This window comes from Staurois parvus, unplaced genomic scaffold (assembly GCF_062004578.1).
Source record: "Staurois parvus isolate SC_StPar_1 unplaced genomic scaffold, SC_StPar_1.0 ptg000525l, whole genome shotgun sequence".
NCBI classification, from domain to species: domain Eukaryota; kingdom Metazoa; phylum Chordata; class Amphibia; order Anura; family Ranidae; genus Staurois; species Staurois parvus.
This window is the reverse complement of record NW_028318321.1, coordinates 5831806-5859631: the sequence shown is the minus strand read 5'-3', so window position 1 is coordinate 5859631 and position 27826 is coordinate 5831806. Positions and strand designations below refer to the sequence as shown.

Below are 27826 nucleotides of genomic sequence, written 5' to 3'. Positions count from 1 at the left end.
TGTGGTGTTAAGGAAGCCCAGTAATTATGGGTTGGCTTCCAATGTACCACAACGGATCCAAAAACACACATGACCCTATTGTAGCAACATAATTCACACTGGGGGGTTGATTTACTAAAGGAAAATAGACTGTGCGCCATGCAAGGTGCAGTTGCACTCTGCAAGTACAATTGCTGCCGAGGTTTGTAAATGAGATAAAGATTCACTTAGCAAGGGGTACCCAATCACATACAAGAAAGTTGAAAAAAAGCACTTTTGCTTGCACATGATTGGATGATGGAAGTCAGCTGAGTTTTTGCTAATTTTTTAAGTTCTGGACTGGGGCAGACTGACAACTCATGGGGCCCCCGGGCAATAGGGGATCATGGGGCCCCTGTGTCCTTACCCAAACTCAAAAAAGCCTATGAAAAAGGTACCAGGAGCATCTCATGGGGCCCCCTACTGACCCCGGGTCCTCGGGCAGTGCCCGCATTTCCAAATGGTCAGTCTGCCCCTGGCTCTGGAGCAACTGCTCTTGTAGAATGCAACTGCACTTTGCAAAGTGCACAGTCTATTTTCCTTTAGTAAATCAACCCCTATGTGCGTTGTGGTGCATTGTGATGCATCCTGTGTTGCCCTCTACTCTACAGTATGTTGGGATACCATTCAAAATGAATGGCCCCACAACTCACCAGAAACAGAGCAGAAGTGTTGTGCTAACACACATGTTTTACAGAACATTGCCAGGATCCACAAGTGTGAATAGGGCATGAATGAAAACTGCATATTTAAAAAAAGTGACAATAAGAAATGGCATGTACACGTTACAGCTCATATTTAGTTTTAGTGACTGGGTTTGGATTTATTTTAACTGATGTGTTCAGGCAAAACTTCTTGGTGTTGTCTCCAAAGTTTTAATTCCAGAAGACTGAAAGAACAGAGCTCAGGGCACTGGTACCATTCATAGTTTAAGCACAGTGATGGCTTCCTTCCACCTCTACACATTTCACCGAATGAAGCTGTCACATTGTCAGTGTTTGATCTCCGTTTCATGGTCCTGTTATGTTGTTGAGTCATTAAATGTGTGCCCTTGTCCCCCAGCTGATAAGTAAAACTCTTCAGCTTTTACTACTTTTAAATTGACAAAATGCTACCTAACTGGAGTTCCAAACAGCCAAACCCAGATGACTGCTTGAGAACTGCAATGCAGAACACAGGAAGTGATAAAAATCATTTTCGATTTGTGCAAATATATATATATACACTGCTTAAAAAGATTAAAGGAACACTTTTTAATCAAAGTCAATTAAACTTTTAGGACATTGATCTAGTCAGTTAAGTAGCAGAGGGGGTTGTTAAACAGTTTTAGCTGCTTTTGTGTTAATGAATTTAACAACAGGTGCACTAGAAGGAAAGGTTTTACATGTGGAGGCCATTCACATTTTTTTCCCTGCTCATCTTTTCTGACTGTTTTTCACTAGTTTTGCATTTGGCTAGGCTCCGTTTCACTACTGGTAGGATGAGGCGATACCTGGACCCTACAGAGGTTGCACAGGCAGTCCAACTTCAGGATAGCACATCAATATATGCCATTGCCAGAAGGTTTGCTGTGTCTGCCAGCACAGTCTCAAGAGCATGGAGGAGTTTCTAGGAGACCGGCAGTTACTCTAGAAGAGCTGTACAGGGCCATAGAAGGTCCTCGACCCATCAGCAGAACTGGTATCTGCTCCTTTGTGCAAGGAGGAACAGGATGAGCACTGCCAGAGCCCTACAAAATGACCTCCAGCAGGCCACTGGTGTGAATGTCTCTTACCAAACAATCAGAAACAGACTTCATGAGGGTGGCCTAAGGGCCCGATGTCCTCTAGTGGGCCCTGTGCTCACTGCCCAGCACCATAGAGCTCGATTGGCATTTGCCATTGAACACCAGAATTGTCAGGTCCGCCACTGGTGCCCTGTGCTTTTCACAGTTGAGAGCAAGTTCACCCTAAGCACATGTGACAGACGTGAAAGGGTCTGGAGAAGCCATGGAGAACATTATGCTGCCTGTAACATTGTTCAGCATGACTGTTTTGGTGGTGGGTGAGTGACGGTCTGGGGAGGCATATCCATGAAGGGATGCACAGACCTCTACAGGCTAGACAATGGCACCCTGACTGCCATTAGGTATCGGGATGAAATCCTTGGACCCATTGTCAGACACTGCACTGGTGCAGTGGGTCCTGGGTTCCTCCTGGTGCATGACAATGCCCTGCCTCATGTGGCGAGAGTATGCAGGCAGTTCCTGGAGGATGAAGGAATTGATACCATTGAATGGCCCCCATGCTCACCTGACCTAAATCCAATAGAACATCTCTGGAATATCATGTTTCTTTCCATCCGATGCTGCAGGTTGTTCTGAGTGGAACCTGTCCTGTTAAACCACTGTATGGTCTTGGCCACCATGCTGCAGCTCAGTTTCAGGGTCTTGGCAATCTTCTTATAGCCTAGGCCATCTTTATGTAGAGCAACAATTCTTTTTTTCAGATCCTCAGAGAGTTCTTTGCCAGGAGGTGCCATGTTGAACTTCCAGTAACCAGTATGAGAGAGTGAGAGCGATAACACCAAATTTACCACACCTGCTCCCCATTCACACCTGAGACCTTGTAACACTAATGAGCCACATGACACCAGGGAGGGAAAATGGCTAATTGGGCCCAATTTGGACATTTTCACCTAGGGGTGTACCCACTTTTGTTGCCAGCGGTTTAGACATTAATGGCTGTGTGTTGAGTTATTTTGAGGGGACAGCAAATTTCCACTGTTATACAAGCTGTCACATGAAAAATGTGAGGGGTGCACTCACTTCGGTGAGATATTGTGTGTGTATATATATTTATATATATATATATATATATATATATACACACACACACACACTCATATACCTTATATATATGTAGCACCCTCCTTGTTTAGCTAGGGTGAGCTAGACTGCAATGGTTAGACAGGGGCTGAGCAGCAGACCAGGTGTAATAGCCAGAGAGGGCTCAAATTGTGGTCTGGGCTGGGAGGCTCTGCAGGCCAGCCCCTCTGGAATTTCCCCCTACTCTGGGGATTTTGTAGGAAGGCCTTAGAGGCAGTGGGTGATTCTGAGAAGTGACTGGTTGCACTCTTGAGGGTTCCTAGCCAATCCCAAACAGGAGGTTGGCAAGGGGCTGGGCACTCTTAAAAGTGTTACAGCCATCTCAGCTGCAGGAGAGGAGAGTGGAGAGTTAGAGGGAGAGTTCGGGTGGAAGATATGAGGCTTAAGGAAGGAGGCTGCGAGGAGGCCCAGTGGGATGGGGCCTACCTGCAGGCCTGCAGCTGGAATGGAGGAAACCTCAGAGATCACCGGCCCCCTGAGAGAGGACCACCTGTATGGCAGGGAAAGTGCGGCCCAGCTGATAGGCCTGGTAGCAGCCACCCACCCACAAGTGGTACAGGAGAGGATCTGACTGAGTACATCTGCACCCCCTGAGCGGATAGGGGAAAGTGACAGGTACCGGATTCTCTGTTCATGGATACCTTCAGATTGCTGGGTGAAGAGGAGAATTTCATCTAGGGTCTTGGGTGGTACACTAAAGAGACACTGGCTAGCTATCTAACAGAGACTGTGCTGCGGAAAAGGCTTGTAAATAGTTCCAGAAAGTTGTCCTCAGTTTATCAGTACTCTTGGGCATCCTGTACTCCCCTAACCCTTAGTTCAAATTCCCTAAATAAAACAGGGAAACCAAAGCTCAAGAACTGATTTCTGACTCTGAATGCACTCTTTTGTGAAGATGTGTGATACCTAGCTGTGCAGGACTATAGGGGGACCCAAATCTTCTAGCGACTCCTAAGGGTGTAGTGGTACATATATATATTACACTTTTTAGTGCATGCTGAGTCTTATCAGTAAATCTAACATTCATGGCCTGTTTCCTGGAAGTCATCAGAAACCAAAAGCAAGAAAACCACTTTAATATCAAGCCATCTTCAATTCTTGCTTTTTATGGAAAGAGCTTTGTTCTTTAGTCTTACTCACAGCTTGTGCCGGACAGTCATTGCACAGTTTGCTATAATTCAGTTTATTTTTAGCAATATGTGATTTAGGTTAGAATAGTGGGCAGGAGCCCATGCAGGTTTACTGAGTCGAGGCAGTGTAAAGAACAATGATGTTTTGTCAAGTGCTTTAAGCCATAGCATGCAATCAGAAATCATCCCTCAATGATTTACCTGCAAAACAACAGGCCTGTTTTCCTCTGTGACTGAGATCCGTTATAGCACTTGTGTTACCGTACTAAAAATGCCTGATGGAAGATACAAGTAATCATTATGTGTTGGGACCAACTATAGATGACCCTTCAACAGTCTAGAAAGGACAAATGAATCTAGGATTGTAATCAGTTACCCAATGGGCTTGATTTACTAAAGCAATAATGTTCACTTTGCATGTGTTCATTTTGGAAGGTGTATATAACAAGGGCTCTTAAGCAGGAGAAACAACTTAAAAAGCACAAAGGGTTAAGTGAGCGCTAGAAGTCAGTACAGCTGCTAAAACACCAAAAGGTACCAAAAAACCTACAAAACATCAATATAAAACTGGGTGCAGCGCTAAAATGACCATATACATAAATACATATGAATGAATGTAAATAAAAAAGTAAATGACAATAAGAAGATCCGTTAAAGTGACAAGTGACAAAGTGCTGGCAACAATAAAGTGACTTAGTGGTACCATAAAGTTGTGTCACTGTAATCATATATGCATATATAAATATTGGTAAGCAGGTATAAAAGTGACCAGTGGTAAGGTGCTAACAAATTAGATAGATAAAGTGACTGAGTGGTAACAAAGAACTTTGTCACTATATAGTGACCAATAGTGTATGTAATAAAGTGCTAAATCCGATAATCAACAAATAGTCCAAATAGGTGCATGGATGATCATGAAGATTTCCGATTTTTGGTGGTCTATCCGGTAAGATGGTGATGTGGCCAAAATTATAAAGACTGCACACTCACCAGTTGGTCAATCAGTGTGTGCAGTTAGAGATAACACTCTCAATAAACCGGAGGCCCCTTTACCACCTCCTGTCCGGCCCATGTATATACATGGCCGGACGGTGGCAGTGCAGGGTCAGGTGGCCATTTATAAATGGCCTCCCCACACCCTGCTTGTGCGCGCTCCCTGGGAGCGCACAGCACCGCGATCCGGTGCCCGCTGTGTCCTCCGAACACAGTGGAACACCGATCGTCGGACAGGACCTCTGTGTGAGGTCCCGATCATGTGATCACTGATTGGCCAATCAGTGATCACATGCAGAGTAGTAAGCAAGATGTCATTTCTGACATCATTGCTTACTATGTGTGAAATCTGTGAATGATCACAGAGATCACATAGTACAAGATCATTCACAACAGCCTTGTACCATGTGACAAGCTGTGACCAATCACATCTCACACACTAGTTCTCAATGGTTGCAAGAATGCAGCCAGAGAGAAGGAGAAATGATTGCTTTTACAGCCTTTATGGGTGTAAAAGCGATCAGTATAAAAAAAAAATAAAAAATCTTCATCACCCCTCACAAGTAGTACATAAACATAAATAATAATATAAAAAGAAAATGTAAAAAACAGTTTAAAAATTATAATTTTTGGTTATAAACTAATTTGGGTTATTTTTTTTTTACTAAAAAGATAACGGAATAAATTTTGGCCAAGATTTATGATGAAATACTATTTATTTGCAAATAATTTATAAGAAAAACACTTTTTTTTCAAAATTTTTGGACTTTTTCATTTACATAGCAAAAAAAAATAAAAATCCCAGTGGTGAATAAATACCACCAAAATAAAGCTTTATCTGTCTCAAAAAAATGCTAAAAAAATCATAAGGGTACAGTGTTGCATGACCGCGCAATTGTCATTCAAAGTGTGATAGGGCTGAAACCTGAACATTGGCCTGGAGAGGAAGGGGGTAAAAGTGTCCGGACTAGAGGTGGTTAAGGTAAGTAAGGTCTGGTCTGATGTCCCTCACTGCTCAGCTCCGCTGTCAGCAATGGCTCTGCCCCTCCTTTCCTGCAGCTCTGTGGGTGGTTAGAAGCTCCCAGGGAGCCCCAGAAAGAGGAAGCAAATAGCGTGGTATCGTTTACGATAATGTGTGTTTATTCCAAACATCAAACAAGCAGTTAAGGAGTAAGAACAGCATTCACTGACCAGATACAGAATCCAAGATGTCCACCGGGACCCATGTGGTGCCAGCAGCGTGAGGTCACGACGCTGTAGCTCTTCCCTGACGCGTTTCGTGCTATTGCACGTAATCATAGGGGGTGTGCCTTACCACTGGTCAATTTTATACCTGCTTACCAATATTTATATATGCATATATGATTAGAGTGACACAACTTTATGGTACCACTAAGTCACTTTATTGTTGCCAGCACTTTGTCACTTGTCACTTTAACGGATCTTCGTATTGTCATTTACTTTTTTATTTACATTCATTCATATCTATTTATGTATATGGTCATTTTAGCGCTGCACCCAATTTTATCTTAAGGAGGAGAGAATGTTATAATCTTATGTAAGTTAAGCTGTGTTCACTTTAATTATCCAATTGTATGAAAAGCAAATTCCTGTTTATTTTATATGCACATGATTGGGTATTCAAAGTGAACACAGCTACAATCTGAGAAGTGATGATTCTCAACACCTTTAGGCTTTGTTTACACTTACAGGTGTGTGCGTGTGTGTGTGTGCAGGGGGGGGGGGGGTTGGTTAAAAAGTGCATGTGCCTCATTTTTACAGCCCCTTTAACTGATTGCCAACCGCCCACCCGCAATGTACTGCAGACGGCGGTAGCTACAGGCACAGCGACACATGGGTACGTTGCTCTGGCTGCTCTAACTTGGGTGCGCAGCGGTCACCCCCCTGAAGATCCCAGTGAACGGGACCCAGTGATCATGTGATCGCTATGTGATCACATGATCACAATGTTATCAAAGCTGTTATGAATCAATCTGATTCATAACAGCTCTGCATCTCTTCTTGGTGAGCTATGATTGGCCCCACAGCTCTCACATTATACATGGGGCCAATCACAGTACCCTGCAACCAGCGCCAGCCAATCACAGATCACTATTATTTTGAACTGTCATGAACTTAACTTATTCTGATTAACTCTGATCACCCCCCAGAGTAGTACAATGTTGGTAACATTGTACTACTCTGATAAAAGTATTAAAAAAAAAATGTAAAAAAAAAAAAATAAGTTTCCCATTCCCCCCCCCCCCCAATGATCCCTTTTTGGAAAGTAGATACTCCAAGGTATTTGCTAAGGGGCATGGTGAGTATTTTGCAGATCTCATTTGTTGCCAAAAGTTTTTGGAAAACGAAGGATTTGTACTAACCTAGCATTGTAGGGCTTCCAAAACTGTGATATGCAGTGAGGAAGTGATATGAGAAAATATGCTCTTTGAAAGCCTGAAAGTGGTCATTGGATTTTGGGGGCCTGTATGTGGATAGGCTACCAAAAAGTCTCTCACATGTGATATCCCCATACTCGGGAGAAGTAGCAGAATGTGTTTTGGGGTGTTATTCCACATATACAGTACCAAAGGCATACATGATCAATATATCATTTAAGTGACAACTTTGTGTAAAAAGCAAAGAAAAAAATTCTCTTTTTCCAAAAATTTGTATAAAAAAATAAAATCACAGAGCTAAGGGGATGTGTATGAACCTGGAACTAAACTATAATGACCCACAAATAATCCAACTCAAAAGCAGTGCTTTTTCTACCTAGGGCTGACAAACGGAGGATGTGTATAAAACTGGAGGTAGCTTAACCCTAACTTGAAGTAGTCTGGAATGACCCACAAACCTTCCAACTCAAGATTGGTGTTGTACTCTCTTAGGGCTGGCACCGAGGGGATGTGAATGAAATTGGAGGCAGCCTACAATGACCCACAAATCCTCCAAATGAAGATTGGTGCTCTGTCCTTCTAGGTTTGGCACAGAGGGGATGTGTACAAAATGTTGGTGGCCTGGAATGACCCAGGGCCAAAGCAATGACCAAGAGCCAGCAGACCTCAGACACAGAACCCATATGTGCTGCAGCCACTAATGCATTCTGGGGCTCTGCGTAGAGCTTCATCAAAGTGGCAACATGTCAGTTATTTAATTGTAACTAGTTCTTGTTATTATCCCCTGACAGCTCTAGCAGGGGAGCGTATTAGATGATTTTACAGCAGTATAGAGAGATTTCCTTCCTTCTGTCTGGGTGATGAGACTCAAGAACAAGAACAAGAGGTGAAGGAAAATCACCTTGAAGTGGGCAGAGACAGCATTTAAAACCTGACGGAGACTTGACACTTTCCAAACTATTATAAAAATAGAAAACAAAGGTTTGGCTGGAGATTCTGGCTTTAAAATACCTTTTTTTTTAACATTCAGCTTGCATGATTTGCCAGTGTGGAGGATGTTAGGAGACTGATGTCAGGAGAGCGGTGAGGCACAGCTGCTATTTAGCTTTGCTTGAATGTTAGTCCCAAGATCCTTTGGCAGAGACTATGGTATTGTGCTGTTTTGGACCCCTTTTTAACTTCTCATGATAACATGGAGGCTGAATGTTAAAATAACCTAGGATTAAACTTCCACTATAGGTTTAGGTAAACAATAATGTTGTGTGGAAGTATGTTTTGGGTATTTTAATCCCCAATAAGGAAAATATATGCAATTTTGTTACTGATAGACATATGTACATAATATTATTTGGATTTATGCCAGTCACTTAGCTTGTGCAGGAAATGCTAAGTAACTGATATAATTCAGTCACAGTGACTGGCATAATTCAGAAATCAGTCCTTGAGCGTTTGTTTGGTTATTTTATTGAGGGGATTAGAACTTGGATAGGGTAAAAGAGGTATAAGATGTCAAAGGAAACCAAAATCTGAGGACAACTTCCTGAACTATTCACAGCTTCTCTTCTCTGACACACAGTCTCTGTTGGAGTGCTAGTCAGCAGCTCCAGTTGTACCACCCCAGACCCTAGATGAACTCCTCTTCACCCAGCAATCTGAAGACTTTCTTCCTGAGCAGAGGATCATGCTCCTGTTCCTTTAAATGGGTAACAGTTACTAGTAGGGGACTCATCTGGTTTCCCACCAGAGTGCTCCTTCCCCTATCCGCCCAGGGGGTGCAGGTGTACTCACTCAGATCCTCTCCTGTTCCACCTGCAGCATGGCTGCTGCTACCAGGCCTATCTGCTGTGCTGCTCCTTCCCTTCCATACAGGTGGTCCTCTCTCAGGGGGCCAGTGGGTCCTGAGGTTTCCTCCTTTCCAGCTGCAGGCTCGCAGGCAGGCCCCATCACACTAGGCCTCCTGGCAGCCTTCATCCTCCAGAGTCACATCTTCCTGCTTCACACTCTTCTCCCACCACCCCACTCTTGCTACTAAGGAGGCTCTTACGCTTTTTAAGGGATTCCAGCCCCTTGGCAAGCCTCTTGTTGGGGATTGACTGAGGTACTTCAAAAGTGCAGCCAGCCACTTCTCAGATCCATCCACTGCTCTAAGGCCCTCCTCCGAAAGCCTCAGAGCAGGGGGAAATTCCAGAGGGGCTGGCCTGCTGAATCTCTCAGTCCTGTCCAGAATTTGACCCCTCTGGCTATCTCACCAGAGCTGCTAGTCAGTTCCTAACTAACCATTAGGGTCTAGCTCCCCCTAGCTAAACTAGGAGGATGCTACACATTGGTGAGCCTTGGCTGCCTATGACCCTGTCACTGGTTCATCAAATTGTCTTCTTGGACCACTTTTGGTAGGTCCTAACCACTGTGGACAAGGAACATCCCACATCAGCTGCAGTTTTGGACTTGCTCAGACTCAGTCATCCAGCCATTACAATTTTGTCCTTGTCAAAGTCACTCAGAACTTTACGCTTTCCCATATTTTCTGCTTTTAACACCCCATGTTTAGGGACAACATGTTCACTCACTGCGTAATATATCCCACATACTTTCAGGTGCCATTGTAATGGTCTAATCAATATTATTTATAAATATAAACAATTAGCCCAGTAATATCCTAAACTAGTGAAAACAGATTCTTATACCCTTATTGCACATCAAAAGTGCTCTTCACCCCACTATATATATATATATATATATATATATATATATATATATATATGTGATTGTGAAAGAAATGCAGTGAAATGTTCCTATACATCAATTATAAATAAATAAATGAAGTCCATAATGCAAATAAATAGTCCGTCATCAAAACCAAAAATAAATTAATATTGAACGTTATCGTCTGTATCAAAAATGTCAATAGTCCTTCACCACTTTCCTTCACTTAAAAGAAACCTGTGTAGTATATCTTAGTCTTCTAATCCTTTAATAATTATCTCTCTCATCACCCAGTGCAATATACTGTATACGATCACTTTTAAAATTGGACCCCAAGCTAAATCAAGGTAACACTGGCATAATTAAACCAATCCCAGAGGATATCTCAGAGAATTCCACTTCCACCTTTGCTTCCTCCTTCTTCTTCCACTTCCAGCTCACAAGTACAGGTGCAATCAAACAAAAAAAAAAAAAAATTATAGTGCTCTCTGTATCCAAATGATCTATTTATATACTGTATATCCAAGAAATGCACTCACAGTATTATTATGCATGCATGCAAACAAACATGTGACTCCAGAATCAGAGATAGTGCAAACACATATGTGTGCTCTGCTATCACTAGCTCCTCACCTCCTATAGAGGACCCCAATATTTACAGTATATCAGGGTCATATAAGCTTTCCTTCAATACTCTTCTCCTCCCGCAGTAAGCAAGGACAGGTTGGATCACATGAAAATACAGAAATAGAACCAATAGTTCTCTCTACTAGTGATGGGCTGCTTCGTTGAACCCATGAACGGTACGGGCATTCAGTGGGCTGTTTGCCCGCAGCACCCCACAATGCACTACACCCTGACAGTGCATTGTGATTGGCCAATCACGGGGCATGATGATGCCCCAAGGGGGCGGGGGTGATCATGCCCCCTTGTGACGTCATCACCTTATTTAAGAACTGTTATTGTGGCGCAGGTGTCAGACAGCCAGATTTATTTTAGCTTCTTTCAGGTCGGTGGTGGCGGCAGCATCGTGATTGATGTTGGATCTACTTCAGGGGACATTTTTTAAATTTTTATTTTTGATAAAGGATTTGTCAAAGACATATTTATTCACATGTGGGGGTGGAATCTGGGGGCCCTCTTGTTAAAGGGGCCTTCCAGATTCTGATAAGCCCCCTCCCGCAGACCCCCACAACCACCAGCCAGGGTTGTGGGGAAGAGGACCTTGTCCCTATCAACAACAAGGTGCTTTGGGGGGGCCCCCCTGCCCCAAAGCAGTCCCCCATGTTGAGGGCATGTAGCCTGATATGGTTCAGGAGGGGGCACTCGCTTGCCCCCCCTTTCCTGACATACCAGGCTGCATGCTTGGATAAAAGTCTGATATGGATTTCAGGGGGGACCCCTACACCCTCAAAATCCATACCAGACCCGAAGGGCTTGGTATGGATGGGAGGGGGGACCCTATGACTTTTTTTTCTTTTTTAATTGTCAGGCAATGCTGACAATTCTTTTCACATTCAGCTGTCAGCGGGGAACTACTAAAATACCACATGACTTAATAATATAACTTGCGGTATTTTAGTAACTGAGCGGTATCTAACCGCATACTCAGATGCAGTGGGATGCCGCTCAGTAAATTGTCCCTGTTTGAAGTTTGAAGTCGAACTTTCTGTAGTTTCGCATGTTCGACCATAAACTTAACAGGGGGTGTTCAGCCCATCACTACTCTCTACTAAAAAGACTTTATTAAAACCTTCCAAATGCTACACACATTATAAAAGCACCCATAGTGCTATGATATACACTATAAAATTATATCAAGGGATCACTGACTGTTGACATAAAACACCCAGGACCATACACATCTTACAGAAAGGTTGCAGCATGGCTCCACCCCTATACATGGTATGCCCACTAGGCTTCTTCATGTACTGAACCTTTCTGAAACCTTTCTGTAAGATGTGTATGGTCTTGGGTGTTTAAGGTCAACTTAATTTGATCAATTAACCCTCAGCGCCTTCTCCTCACACAGGCATTCAGCATCTTCCCCCTTGCTCCTTTTACTGATCAAAAGGATGACCTCTCCTCCCATTCACTGATTGTCCTCTGCTCCTATACCTGGTCACTGATCATGTGGTCCCCGGTGTCCTCTCCTCTTCCTCCCACTCATTGATTACATGGTTTTCTGTGTCCTCAGTGCTCCCAGTACCCCAGTCAACAGTGCCTCAGTACTCACAGTGCCCCAGTCACAATGCTTCAGTACTCACAGTGCCCCAGTCACAATGCTTCAGTACTCACAGTGCCCCAGCCAAAATGCTAAAGTACTCACAGTGCCCCAGTCAAAATTCTAAAGTACTCACAGTGCCCTAGTCACAGTGCTAATGTTACGCTACCTTCGTAAGGAATGCTGTAAGACATGGGCCCCCAAAGCCAGCCGACAACTCTGACACCTTGTGCTCAGACATAATGCACACAGGAAACAGTTGCACAGACAACTGAGTATTTACTAAGAATTATTCAGTCAGTAAACAGTAAAGAACGTTTATGAGAATACCTCCTTAGACTCAAACTGTGAATACAAGTGAACTTGGCAGAGATAAACACAATAAATCAAACATCAAACAGGGTTTCAAATATGGTCAGAAAGGGGCCTATGACTTCAGGTAGAAAAATGGAAGTTGAAGACTTTATGGTGTCAGCCTGCTCCCTCTGTATATTAAATGTATGAGATGTGCTACAAACAGCTTTAAACAGAGTCCCCTTTTAACATATTTACAGAGATATGTACACAGTGCTGGGATTAAGGAGTATAAAGCTGAGTCCTGGTGGAAGGGATGTCCTGGGTCTTCAGCTAGCTCAATAAGGGCCCAAAGGATTGCTGTGCAATGGTGACCAGCAATAATAGATACTTTAGGTAGATGATTCCATGTAAACGTCTCAAACTTGTAAGCAGGTGTGAGGTATATAAGGTGTCTTCATGCAGTTTTCCTTAGTGAAGAGTGCACACAATGTGGACTTCTGCCCACTCGTCAATCATGATGATACCACAGCTCAAGGGATCTGGGGTGTCCTGAAAAACTCCTGCAGAATCTGCAGCCAGTGTGGGCCTGGCGCCTTGTGACACTTGCATTCCGCTGTAGATGAGACAGTGCCGATGCTCATGAATTGGCTTAGTCACTTCTGCTAACAGAAAACTGCAGATGGGTGCTCTGGTGGACAGTCTGTAGCTCACACGCCAAAGACTACTGTTCTGTCCGGACCATGCGGCCTGCTCAGCTCTCCACAGCAGCCGGGTCCCTGCTTGCAGCTTCAGCCCGTAGTCCCAAGAGAGAGAGAGTATTCTCCAGAGTCTGGCTTATATATCCTCTCCCAGCATCCACATCTCCTCTTCTAGGCGGCTGGAATCTGTAGTTCCCAGCAGCATTGGTTCCTAGCAAATCTCTCACATCCAGACTACATGTCCCACAATCTCCGGCTCTAGACGACATCCTCATCTCTCTCGTTGCCACTTAACACAATGTCACTTTTACAGCTGGACACTAGAGGGAGGCATTAATTAAACAAAGTCCTTGTTATAAAGGTCTGGCGATGGCACAGATAAGTTGACCAGCACTGGGCTACACTAAAGTACTCACAGTGCCCTAGTCACAGTGTTTCAGTACTCACAATGCTCCTGCCACAAAGCCTAAATATTCACTGTGCTCCAGTCACTATGCTTCAATACTCATAATGCCCCAGCACTGGACTACACTAAAGTACTCACAATACCTTAGTCATAGTGTTTCAGTACTCACAGTGCCCCAGTCACAAAGCCTAAGTATTCACAGTGAATCATATTCACAGTGCTTCAGTACTCACTTCATTCTCAGTACCCACAGTGTCCTCTGTATTCAGAAATGTCCAACAGTACAGCTACTCAGACCCCCAGCTGCTCCAGCCAGTGGTGTATTTAGGTAGTTAGGTTTTGTGATGTCCCAAGCAACACAAAAATTGTGCCCCCCATGAAAGAGAGAAAGAGTTCAATGAGTGTGTGTGTGTATATATGATTCTCTCTATTCCCTCTCTCTCTTTCTCTTCTCTCTCTCTTTCTCTCTCTGTCCTCTCTCCCTCTCTCTCTCTTCCCCTCATTTACCTCTCTCTCTCTCCCTCCCCTCTCCCTTCTCTCTCTCCCCTACTAGCACATATTTACCCAATTTCTCCTAACAAATACCAACCCCCCCCTTCCCAAAATCCACATTACACTTCCTATAAAAAGTGGAGAGGAAAGAGCCCGGAGGAGGTGAGTTGTGTTGTGTTCTCTGGGCTCTCCCTCATATCGTTCATCCAGCACATGATACACGATCACAAGGGCTGCTGATCTCCAGGCAGCAGAAAATGTTGGTAGGGGGTGGTAATCATACTGTGTGTGTGCAGTCCCATACGATCTATCAGTGTATCATGTGTTGCATGGACAACAGGAGAGAGAGCCCAGAGAACACAACACAGCTCACCTCCTGGCTCTTTCCTCTCTGCCACTTCTCCTCTCCCTGCTCCAGGCTGTCCCCTAGTCCTGGCTCTGAGTGTGGGCGGGGGAAGGAGCTCACCGGAGAGCGGCCACTCAGGAATACCAGGGCACCCCCTCCATCTGGTCAGGTCTGTCTCTCCTTCCAGCAGCAGAAAGATGACAGGAGGGAGAGGGGGAGAAACCGGCTTTCAGCTGCTGGAGGGAGAGATACATAGTGCATCCTTCTGCAACTGCTCTCCCCCACCACACCGATCCTCCTGCTGTCCGGGCCACCTACAGGTGTACCAGTGGTACCCCTCAGATGTCAACCATGCATGGCTCTGTCTGCTGCTGCTCACCAGGTCCCCTCTTCCGGGGGCCGTTGCTGCCCCCCTAAAAATTGCCACCCTAGGCAAATGCCTTGTTTGCCTTGCAGTAGATATGCCCCTGGCTCCAGCATTTCTTCTCACAGTCCCACAGTGTTCTCCCACCACACACCCACAGCCCCAGGATGTCGCTCCTGCTAAAAGCTTCCCTGCCTCACTCCAATCACACATGCCACAGTCTGCATTCCTCCTCATGTTCCTTCTCAGACTGCAGCATCTCCCACTTTCCACACTGTGTCCACCGCTGTCAACTGTCCACATGACAAAGAGGATGACATTACAGCTTATACTAGAAGCTCCGACACTTGGGAAATTGTTGCTGGCTGCACTGGAGAAAAGACTGACGGGGAATTGCTGAAAAAATGAGTATAAGTCAATTTGGGATTTGATGGGGGAGAGACCTTTTGACAGATATTGTCAATTTGCTCCAATTGAGCAAAGTGAGAGTGTCTCTTTAAGCATGAGTACATCTCTCTGTTATGTTTTATATTAAAGCTGAATATCAGGCAGATATATAAAATAATTAATCCAGATTGAATAAAATAAATACAAGTATTTTAATACACAGCTGTCAAATGTGCTTGAATATTAGTCTCCTATAATCTCCTGCACAGCAGCACTTAGACTTTGGCAGCACTGAAACCAGTTGGCCTCTACTGCATTGTAGAGTGCTGTCCTTTTACTGAACTGAAATCTTCCTGACAGGAGCAGAGAGTGGAGTGATTATCGTATCTGTGTGCTGCAGATCTTTCAGTGTTCAGTCACAAGGCTGGGGTGGGTCCTGAACTGTATCTCTCAGCTGCACTGAAGAAGGTCTTTGAGAATGCAAAACTGTAGAAGGAGATGAAAGAAAGAGCGCACAAACCTTGCGCATTACCTCAATAAATAGTGACTAATTTTATTTTATTTAGAAAATATACTCACAAAAGTGATGGTAAAACAGGCATAAGTAAACCATAATCCACACAGGGTTAAAGGTAAATCCAAAGGGGGGATACAACTAACGCGTTTCGAAGGGTGCTCCCTTCTTCATCAGAGCTGGGTTTGACAGATAGAAATTTTGTCACTAAACAGGATGAAATGCTGTAATACTGACAATCAGTGGCCGAATGTCTCCTTGCCATGGGAACTCTGCTATACTGAAGTTTATATCTGCTAAACCCAGCTCTGAAGAAGAAGGGAGCACCCTTCGAAACGTGTTAGCTTGTATCCCCCCCCCTTTGGATTTACCTGTAACCGTGTGTGGATTATGGTTTACTTATGCCTGTTTTACCATCACTTTTGTGAGTATATTTTCTAAATAAAATAAAATTAGTCACTATTTATTAAGGTAATGCGCAAGGTTTGTGCACTCTTTCTTACATCTCCTTCTACAGTTTTGTCAAGCTTCCCCAGCTTCATGATGGAGCTGCACAGCCTCTGATCACCAGCGGATGAACACGCTGTTTGTTACTAACGCCCATTTGATCTGAGTTTGTGGAAGCAGGAGATAATGGACCTTTGAGAATGCAAGCCTTGGCTGTGTTGTCTGCCAGGGGTCTCTGAATCACAAGACTGGCTGAACACAATTATTAAGCCTTTGTTTACTTATGTATAACTGCATTTAGATGTGTGTCTGGATTTCAGCTATGAAAAAAATCAAGCCAGATTTTTCATATTATGGATTAAAAAAATGTTACCTTAAAGCCATACAAAATCTTTTTGGTAAGGTATTTGCACAGAAAATGCTTGGATGTTGGTAGTGCACATTTTTGACTAATTTATTTCCATTGTAACATAATTCTTTTAGATCAGATTTGAGCAGTTGGAAGTGGGGCTGAAATCTTCCTTGTTACAAAATACCTGCAGGTAGAAAATAGTAGGATTGTCTAATGTGCATCTATTTAGAATTTTCATTCACATTTTTCCTACCATGCCTAACAGAAGGATGAAAAAGAGGACAAAAAAAAAAGTTTTATTACACTGCTCAACTATAATTAAATTATAAGGTCATCCTCAGAGTCTGAAAACAAGGACAGAAAAAGTTGGTAAGTGCTGATTTTCCATAAAAGCATTATGTAAAGGGCCATACAACGTGATGTGTCAGAGAAAAAGTATAAAGAACTTGCATTAACCCCATAGCACTCTGAAGAATCACATGATCGCCAGCCTTTGGGGCCATAACAATGTAATTTTAGAAGATACGTGTATTTTTAGTACAGTAACCCTTAAAGGCCCAACTCTGAGCTTAGGTTTCCCATCCCCATTTGCGTATCCCCCCCCCCCTTCCCACTGGAGCACCCCTGCACCATTAAAAAAATGATATCTTTTTGTGGATGTCTTCAGCTTCAGTCTCCATGCACTGTAGCATTGTTTTAAGCTCAAAAAATACTGGGAAAAACAGTGAATAAAAAACGCTGGTAATAGCATTTAAGTAATGTTTTAGTAGCTTTTAGCATTTTATTAGTGTTTTTACAGTACATGTAGACGAAAAAAACAAAGATAGAAAAAAGGAGCATTTTAGTAGCATTTAGCATTTTTTCTGCTGGAAAAACACTCCAAAAAACTCTACAAAAACATATTTTTTTCTTCTCCTAGACACTGAAGCTCAAAAAGTGCTAATAGTCTAAAGTGGTGTGCATGGACACATAGGAAACCACTTTTTAGCTGTTAGAAGCAGAAACAAACATGCTGATAACAGCTTCTAGGAGCTTAAGAAAACGCTATTGTGCATGGAGCCTTAATTCAGTGATGAAACAGGTCCTCCTCACCTTGCTCTCTTTGAAAGTAGCTGATAGAGTGATGCCACAAATATGTAGTACAATGACCTACACAATTATCCATTTATCCACTTGCCCTCCAGAAGATTTACCCATTCCCATTCCTGACCAGGTCATTTTTCGCAATACGGTGCTGTGTTACTTTAACTGACAATTTTCCCACAAATGGAGCTTTCTTTCAGTGGTATTTGTTCGCCTGTGCGGTTTTTTGTTTTTTGCGCTACAAACAAAAAAGACCGACAATTTTGAGAAAAAAAAATATTGTTGACTTTTTGCTATTAAACATGTTCAGTAAAAAAATGTAAAAAATCAAATTTCATCATAAATTTAGGCCAAAATGTAATCTGTTACATGACAAGGGTAGAATATATGCCTTCCAACCCAACCAAGCCTGCTTGGCCATACCCTCCACTGTCACAGATATACAAAATACGCAAACCAAGTTTTGGAGTCAAAATGGCCATAGCAGCCTTTTATTAACCAATAAATTATTTCAATATAAATAACATAACATTCCCAAAAAATGGAAAACAGAGGAAAACATGGTGGTCATTTGAGGGCAAAAAACCCAACTTATCTTTTGCGGAAAGCATTCCTTACACTTAGGCCCCCAGCCAGAACCCACCGGCTCGGGCACAATCCTACTTATCCCCAGCCATAACATGCCGGTTCAGAGATGACCCTACTTATCCACAGTGAGCACCATTTTACCTATTCCGAGTTAACCATTTGTTAGCCGGAATGTACCGAGGTCCCCATGCCACCGATGGGTCCTGAATCTTTCTCCATACAGAATTCTTTCCTCCTCCAAAGACCAACCACCGCCAAGGCCACCATGACAATCCAAACCAAAGCACAAAGGGGAAGGAGGGTGGAAAGCTTCTTATTCTTCCAACTTCCCCACTGGACTTCCTGGGATTGGACACTCCTTTACCACCCCGTGAACACTCCCAAACATCACCATCCAATCAGGTAAGCCATAACTCTCAAACTTCTTACCCAGGCCTACCTTGTCTTTGCTAACAAAAATACCAATACGTGTAAATTAATTAGTTTACGTGAAAGTTATAGTGTTTACAAATGACAGTGTATATATACTGGAATTTTTTTTTTCTTATACTAGTAATAGCGACGATCAACGGCTTATAGCGGGACTGCGGCAGGCATTCTGACACTAGGGGGGAACTAACTGTCACTGACATCCCTAGTGACACTATTACAGTGATCAGTGCTAATAAAAACACTGACACTATACTAATGACACTGGACAGGAAAGGGTTAACATCTAGGAGGATCAAAGGGTAACTGTGTGCTGTGTGTGTTTTACTATGTGTGCTGTGTGTGTTTTACTATGTGTGCTGTGTGTGCTTCACTGTGTCAGCACTTTGCTTTGCTATGCAGAGCAATACAAATCAATGTGGATTTGCTGACAGTGGAGAGATCTGTATTGTTTACATAGAGGTCTCTCCCCCATCAGTGATACTCGGCGATCGCCGGACACCGGTGGGGAATCACTGGCCAGGACTTGGTGATTGACATCTGAGGCCACCAACGGCGGCACGCGCCCCCTGCCCGGAAATGCTAAATCACATATATATATATGTAATTTTGCACAGCCCTGCTGCCCAGTATTTCTGCTATAGGGCGGCAGGAAGCGGTTAATCTATATTTAGTAAAGCGGAAGCTTAAAAATATAGTTCTTGGTAAAACTAAAGGAGGCAGTAAATCAGATTGTAATGGAGCGACTTCATACTTACCTGTCCCTGCCCCACCAAAATCTTTACTGTGCAGTCCCCTAGGAGCCCTTCATCATAAAGTGATTCTTTTATGCATGGAGAAACCTCTGTTCAGTTCTATGGAAAAAATTGTTTCAGTGGTGGATGCATGGACAATGCTATATGAATGAATGGAGATTTAATGCCTGCCCTGAAGAAGCAGGGCCTGGCAGGAGATTTTTTAGTGAAGAGGCTGTGCTGTTCTCAGTAGAACCAAAGATTTCAGAAGGGTGAGGGCAGGTAAGTATAACACTTGTGGGGTTGCTGAGTGGTTGAGGAGATATATTTTTCCCTTTGAGTGCAGCTGAGCCCATAGACATGTATTTACAGATTCTTAGAAAACAGTACATTAGCATTAAAACAAGCCAACGCTGGACTCTGTAGTTGCAGGCTGAGGAACAATTCTTCGTTAAACAGCACACAAGAAACACAAATTATTGTATAAACCAGCTAAACTTCCCCTGCTTTCTCTCCTAGCAGTTACTTAGTAGTCTTCCAGCTTTCTAATCTCCAATATAAACACAAACAAGGTGCTCTTAAAATGGGGAAGCAGGGTGGGCTGAGCTGCTAAGAGAAACAGTTCAATGACTTCAGTGTTTCTGCTGTGACCTGTAAGAATGAATTGCTCTACAGTGCCCGCAGCTACAGAAACCATTGAAGACTTTCTTTATAGCATATTTACTGTTTGAGTTGCTTGGGCTCTTGTGTGTATAGCAGGCATTTGAAATGTCTCTTATTTTTGTTTTGCCAAAGACATAAATAATTGTTAGTTAGCGTAGCATCCATGAATCATGGTCTCTATTAGTCCTAATAAGTAAACACAAATAATGACAATCTAGGCCTCCTTGTTTCCTCTACTGGCGATTGTAGTGCTATTGATTATCAATACCAACATAAAAATGTAGGAAGTAACAAATCAGGGCATGATCTTTTCTAGAGGCATTTGTTCTGCACTAAGTGTAGTTAATGGTCATGTTTGCAGCCACAAAAAGCATTATTTTCAGCCATTGAAATAACAGCATTGATTGGCACAGAGAAGACAAGGGAGTGCCAGCTGCTTTTAAGCATTTATATAAGCCTGATTGATGCTGATTAGAGATCAGCCATAAGCATGTTAAATGCTGCTCTGAATTGGTAGAAATGTAGAACACGATTCCTTATTCCTTATTTACTTCCCCTGCAAGGAAGGCATAAAGAATAGTACTGATTATAATCATCAACTAAACACCTTCACTACTTAAGTGAGGAAAATAGAGAAAGGATAATCTCAAATGAATTTACTTAATGGTAGTCACTAAACAAAATGTACAACTTATATGTAGATAAAGGCAAAATTATATACGACTTGATCTTTTATGGTTCTGGATAAGCTGTGGTTCTATCTGTCATGCTTTAAAGACAGCTCATCATTAGTCTTTTTTTTACCAGAAGCCTCTATCCTTTGCTATATCAGTCAATACGTTTTTTTTTATGCCTTTTAAATATTTCTCCAAAACAACAGAATAGCTTAACTGCCACAAAACAAACCAAATATATAAAAATTAAACTTCCTAAGAACAGACATTTGGTAAATTCTTGGTAGTTCTTTAAAGAAAATTGCTACTTTTCCCATTCTGGGCAAATCCCTGCCCTTTGATACACAACTTCCCTTGGCTCCCCTTCCATTTCATTGATTTTCTTCCTGAGTCATTGATACTTACCCAGTTTTTCTGGGTATGGAGGAGCATATGACCTTCTCCTAGAATGGGATAAAGGTGTGTGTGTGTGTGGGGGGGGATCATTGATCTTTGTAAGCTCTGGCACCATCCAATATGGAGTTTACATTTCATTCAGATTCCTGGCTTCAATGAAAAATCTACCAAAGATGAAAAATGAGTCCCAGTGGGTGGGGGGGTTGTATTTTCAGAAGGATCTGACACTTTCTTTGGAATTGCCAAACTGACAGAGGTTTTTTTAAAGTTGCCATCTGCATACATTTTAGCTCAACTGCAGCCAAAACTTGTTTTTAATGTATTGGATAGAATAAGGTAAGTTTATACAACAAGAAAAAAACTTTCTTTACAAAAGTGGGGAAAGGATAACCTCTGCCAGTCTTTAATGCAGTTCAAGAGTGAATGATATAATGTTTGAAAACAGGGTTGACCGTGATCAAGTCACCCATATATTCCATTAGGGGGCCTGCTTCAGAACAGGGCTGACTAAGGCCTAAACACACCAGCCACTGACAGTCCACAGCCCATGCAGAACTCAATTTCTTCACTCACCATTCTCCTGGTCACCATGACCCACCAATGGCTGAGGACTGTCCATGTGCTGGGCCCTGTATCTCCTCCATGGTTACAGGATAGGGCTCAAACAGTCAGCATCACTGTGATTCTGATCAGGATCCTTTTTTCTGTTTTCCTAAGATTCACCTGTCCAGCATTGTGGCCTAATGATGTGCTGTCCCAACTCACGCTCTCACGTATAACAGACATCCACTTCAATCAGAGGCTTGTTACAACTCCATTTTATTCATGTGTTCACAGTTTCATATAAGAGAGAGTCTATAATAATAAATACTTTCAACTCAGTAACAAAGTCCTCTTTAAGTGGTAATGTAGCTCTTTCATATCCTGGATTCTGGGGTGTCCAACTTGGGGTAGAAGAAATTACTTAGACACATAATGCATGTCCACATACAGGCCCCTTCATTCCACAGCCTACTGACCACCAGCTCCTGCCAGGAAAGAAATTAACTCATGTCACTTCCTGGAAGGATTTAAAAAGAACTCCTAACTTAAAGGGGCACTAAATTCACCCCTGCCTACAGTTTGATAGCAACATTGTCATTTACTGTATTATTCTCAGCAGAGTTGTTTTCTGCAGGGAGATTACCTAGTTATGATGTGATATATTAAAGTTTTACAATAAAATGTGATTTTATGGGCTTTCGGCTTCTCCTTAGACCATGCAGTTGTTGCCTTCATTTTCCTGGGACCCTTCTCCTCCCTTATAGTTTGTCCTTGGGACACACCAATATAAAATCAAGGGGCAATCTCCCTAGTGTGGTCAGAGACAAGAACGTATTGAAGTTTAAACGTTTTCCCATGATATTTCAATCGTAAAAACAAAATTTCAACTGGAGATTGCCTTTAAACTCCAACCAATTACACTAATACTTTACTCAATGAAAGAACCAAGTACAGTGGGCCTATCCTTCAGCTTCATAGCTTTATGTTACAACATATGTATACTGTAATAATTAACTTCTCTTATTTCCTGTCAAATATGCAAATGAAAACATTTTTTTTGTATCTGCTCTATAAGTATAAACAAAAATACCTGTTGATTCTGTCGGAACCCTAATGTTTTTTTTTTTTTTTTTAAGTCCGCAAACGTGCAAACTACAACGAAAAAACCCGTAAATGTTCACAAAAAATGTGCAAGTGCAAAACACCACACGAAAAAGTGCACTTAGGGGTGTGTTTGTCCTACCCCCGGAAGGGTTGGACCGTTCACCCGATCCCCCGGGGCACGAAGCTCCTGACAGGGACAAGGTTCCCATTTGGTCCTCCTGGCCAAAAGGCCTGGTGGACCACCGTTCCTTATGCCCAGCCGAAGCCGGACATCCAGTACTAGGCAAGGGGGTTCTCCCGAAGAGAAAACCCCCTAGGGATCAGGGGAGGAAGGAACTGTATGGCCACACATCCTCCCCCTAGACTTTAAGTAAGGCCCGAGGACCCACACCCTCCATCCGTGAAAAACACACACATAAGAACAGAAAAAGTGACAAAACGTGGGAGTGATTAAATAAATAAATAAAAAATAAAAAAGTGGTACCGTGCCTAATAGTGCACAGACCAGGCCCTGAGGCCTGTAGCAAAAATTGCCCCGGACTTAGCCAAAAGACCTGGTCCTTAGGGCGCTGTGCAAAAAGAGGTTAAAAACAGTGGCCATGTGTCATCTTCACACCGTGGGGTCCCACACCCAAGTGTTACTAGTGACACCCCTGAGAGCGTCTTCCCCAGGGGGCACTGAGTTTGCGGACTTTTTGCGTCCCCAGCCCCAGGCCAGACCAAGGTAGATCCGTCCAAATCAGGAGGTACTGGGTCTTTCCAGCTTTCCCAGAGGAATTACTCCCAAGGTCCCAGAGCATATCGTGGCGCTCCCTGGTTTCTGTCCCTCTGGTCCAGCCTTCCGGACCCCCATCATGTCGGAACCCTAATGTTGTCCTATACACGTTGAAGTGTTATCTCAAGTAGTATTAACAGCCATGCACAGGTTACCTTTGTGAACTATGGAACACCTCACCCCTATGTTATGGAGATGAAGAAGGGGTTAAGTGCTCTGTTATCTAAATTAGAAAGAAGCAGACTAGGGTGACACTGCTCCTCCACAGTTTGATGAGTAAGTGTTGTCACCATAGGACAGGAAGAGTGTTCCTGGCAGAATCACAAGGTGAAAATAAAAGAAAGCAAAACCAAAAAAAGGATACAATTATATTTTTGTCCTTGGATTTACATATACCTCTCTTTTTCAAGCTCTCCTGAAATTGTAGGAGAGCTTGAAGGAAAAGAAAAACAGCAGAGATCCTGTGCCCTATTTGCCTAAATGTGTTAAAGATAACATGTTCTGTGCCTATTTTGTCAAATATTAACCAAACAGATTTTCCCATTCATTTGCATAAATAAACTGCAGATGGAATCTGATTGACAGATATAGGATGATGTAGACAATTCTTATTTTATACCCTTTAATAAATAATGCCGGTGCTAGTACAGACATTTAAGCTATGAAACAGTAAACCTTTTAGCTGTTCTGTTGACACAAAGAACTACTCAGAGCTGATGATTGCAGATTAGTACCAGAGCCAGTGTACGGCAATAACAAAAGTTGGCCGTGTCTGACTGATCAAAAGACTAACACGCTCTGATGAATGGCAAAAATTGTTGAAGTAGATCTTGAAATGAATGGAACATTTGGCAGACTTTGTGCAAAAGTACACTCAGCTGCTGAAGATTGCGCTGAAAATTCTCATATTGCTTCCATAATGGTCTCTTCACTTACCTGTAGAAAACAAAAACTTCTTTTGAAAACTGTTGTGCTACCTCCCTAATTCCATCAAAGTGTTGATTCTTCTGCTGATTTTCTTTTATGTAAAATAAACAGCTCAAGAGGAAGAGTGAAACTCTGTATGGCTGCAACTTGTGGGTGGCTTATGACCACCTATAACTAAACTTCATGTTAAATGGCTTGACCTGTTAAATAGGTTTATTTATTTTTATTTTTTAACCACCACCATTTAACCCCCCCCAACATTCAGTGTCAACCTGAAACTAAGCTTCAGGTTAAATGGTGTAAGCCTTTAAATAAGATAATAATTATTTGTGAACACAAACCAGGGAAAGGTTAAAGGAAAAAAAAAGACGGTATTGCTCAGAATGGTCAATTTGATCACAGACTATAAGGGAGGGAGATAAAAGCATGTGTGTGTGCTATCAAGAAACAATAATGAATAAAGGATTGTGATTTGTTTGCTATGTAAGGAATAAAGGATAGTGATTTGTTGCTATGTGCAGCACATCTAGATTAAGACTAGGCATATATGTATGAACAAGAAAAAATGAATAGATTCTTCCATTTGTGTGGATGGAGGAATCTTCCCTGCAGGCTACTGTATTTTGACAGGCGGCATCCGCATCTGTCAGAGAACCTAAACAGTTGAGGAAAGTGGATAGGACCCATGGGTTTATCTTATGGGTATTGCTATGCTATCTTAAAGTGTTGATGTAAGTCATCAGGTGCCTAGGCAGTCAGCTTCTTACACCCTCACTGTTTCCTTGGCTTGTAGAAAAAAATTAAGATTGAAGTGCCACACCACTGCAAAGAGGTCCAGATACAACTCCATTCCAAAAAGTCAGTGGGAGAATTAAAAAAGTAACCAATGTCCAAGAGCACCCCCCCAACCCTTACTAGGCTTGATTGACAAAAATGTGAATAGACTAGAAAGTAAATAGACTAGACGTGAACTGGACTTTTAATGTTACTCTTTCCAGTGTGAATGCAAGCACAGGCCTTGTCAGCCTCAATTTCCATTTTTGTTACAGAGAACCTGAACAGTCATGGCACCTCATTGGATGAAGTCAATTTTCCAACCATCTCCTTTGACAAAAGGTAATTGAAAAATTGCCTTTTCTCAAGACAAGTGGTGCCAACAAAGCCATCTACAGATTGAATTGTGACTGATTCAGCAGTAATGTGATTCAAATTCAAGCTGTGTATGGCAAGCTTAATATGCTAAAAATAAAACACAATATAAAAAAAAATCTATATGCAAATAGTTTTTTCTTGAAAACATTGTTACACAAGCAAAATGTTGGGGGACACTAGTGGCATGATTCTATAAAAAATTGCTTGTGAATTTGCTAGTTTGGTCACTATTGATGGACACTACCTGGGGTATTGGATGCCTGTGTCCACTACCACACTCTCTGGATTCATCCTCCACTCCAATATCACTACAGGACATAGCTATGACATAGGGGTGGGAGGATAGAACCCTTCCTGCATAGGGACATAAGCAAACTAAACTGGAAGTGTTGAATTCTGAAGAGTCTGATGGAGGCTGCAGTTCTGGAATTGAGGGAAGGAAGGAGACATGGACTGCCAGAGAGGTGAGTATAATACCTCTTCTATTGCAGGGACCTGCCAGTTAGATTTATTTAGGTGACTGTTAGATTTTTTTAGGTGACTAAAGGCCACGTTAAAGAGGTATTAAAAATGCATAATTCTATTACTTTATGAATAAAAATATGTTGTAAGTATATTTGTAAATATTTCTTGTATATATTTGATATATACTGTAAGGCTGTTAGACAATGGACATCGGTATGCTCTGTTTTGTTGTAATTATCATTACAATAAGATTCTAAATAATTTTCTTTTTTTTTCCCAGAACATGTTTCTCAAAGCTAAAACAGAAGAAGACATCTTTAAACACCTTGGTCTGGAATACCTGGAACCATGGGAGAGAAATGCATAGCAAAGACAAAATACATAAAAAATGCTCATGTTTCATTTTATCATCAAGTTGTCATTTTATCACATCTTTATCTTTCATTCATGAAGCTATTTCATTTTTTCCACGTCTGTCACATTAACACATACTCTAGATATATATATATACCTTAGATTTACTTTAGATAAACCTTAGCCTACATAAAGATCAAATACAAGCTTGCTTACACAAAAGCTTTATGAATAACATTTTCATTGTAGGTGTTTCATGAGCAGAACTGGAGATTCTTGATATTAAAGGATGAACATAGATTTATAAAACTCTTTGAGGGTAAAATAGTCGAGTCATTCAGAAAAATTTTAGTCAAAGAAAAAAAATATAGTCAAAGGAAAAATGTTATAGAGTACATTTTTCTTGTAGAACAGAGATTTGGAACTAGCCAGCTCATGGAGTGCTGATGCCAGTGGTTACATTGCACCCTCCAAGTTCAAAGTCCTTCACTTGTGCCTGTTACTGGTTGCAGTTGGGATATGGGACATGGGCGCTTGCTAGACAGCATTTGCTAGAAGCACATGCCAAAGAGGAAATAAAGACCAAAGATGTCAACATTTTATAAATATAAGGAATAGCAGCAAGGTGCCATAGGCAGCCTGCTTCTAAACCAGGGGCGGACTGACCATTTGGAAACTCGGGCACTGCCCGAGGGACCGGGGTCAGTAGGGGGCCCCATGAGATGCCCCCGGTACCTTTTTCATAGGCTTTTTTGAGCTTGGGCAAGGACACAGGGGCCCCATGATCCCCTATTGCCCGGGGGCCCCAATTTTCTTCTATGCAGCACTGCCAAAGTTAAGTAAGTGTCACTCCTTACATGGTGAAACCATTTCATGGTAGCTGCCTTGCTCACAATGACATCATCCTAAAGTACACATGAAAAACAAGAAAGACATCATCTACTGAGGGAAGAATTGTTTTTTCTGATTCAGACCTAGTAAGCCAAGGACATGTTGAGAATGAATTGCCATGCAAGTCACACTTGTTTGAATTCTTTCAAATGTGTTAGAGCCTTGGGGACCACAGAAACAATACATGTTTTTTTATCCTGAGTTTTTTCTTCTGAAATTACATTGAGCTTAACCTTAAATCCCAACTCCAGTCTATTTTTTTGCTTGGGATATGGTCACCCAAATGGTTTAAAATAATACTTACTTTCAATCTGGACACCCACACTACATTTTATTGCCCACAGGATGTTCTTAGTCTTCATGGTTGAATGAGGAATAGGTGAATAACAAAAATACTGCAAATGCAGGTCTT

General features: G+C 42.3%; 1 protein-coding gene across 2 annotated transcripts in view; it reads left to right on the top strand.

The window, feature by feature from the left end:
• DNTT (DNA nucleotidylexotransferase) overlaps positions 1-26536 on the top strand; it is a 432122-nt gene extending 405586 nt beyond the window's left edge. For both annotated transcript variants that reach the window (XM_089690283.1, XM_089690284.1), the window contains one exon: positions 26450-26536. In XM_089690283.1, coding sequence (XP_089546409.1) covers positions 26450-26536 — 87 coding nt within the window. The remainder of the gene's footprint in view (positions 1-26449) is intronic.
• Positions 26537-27826: the final 1290 nt, after the last annotated feature.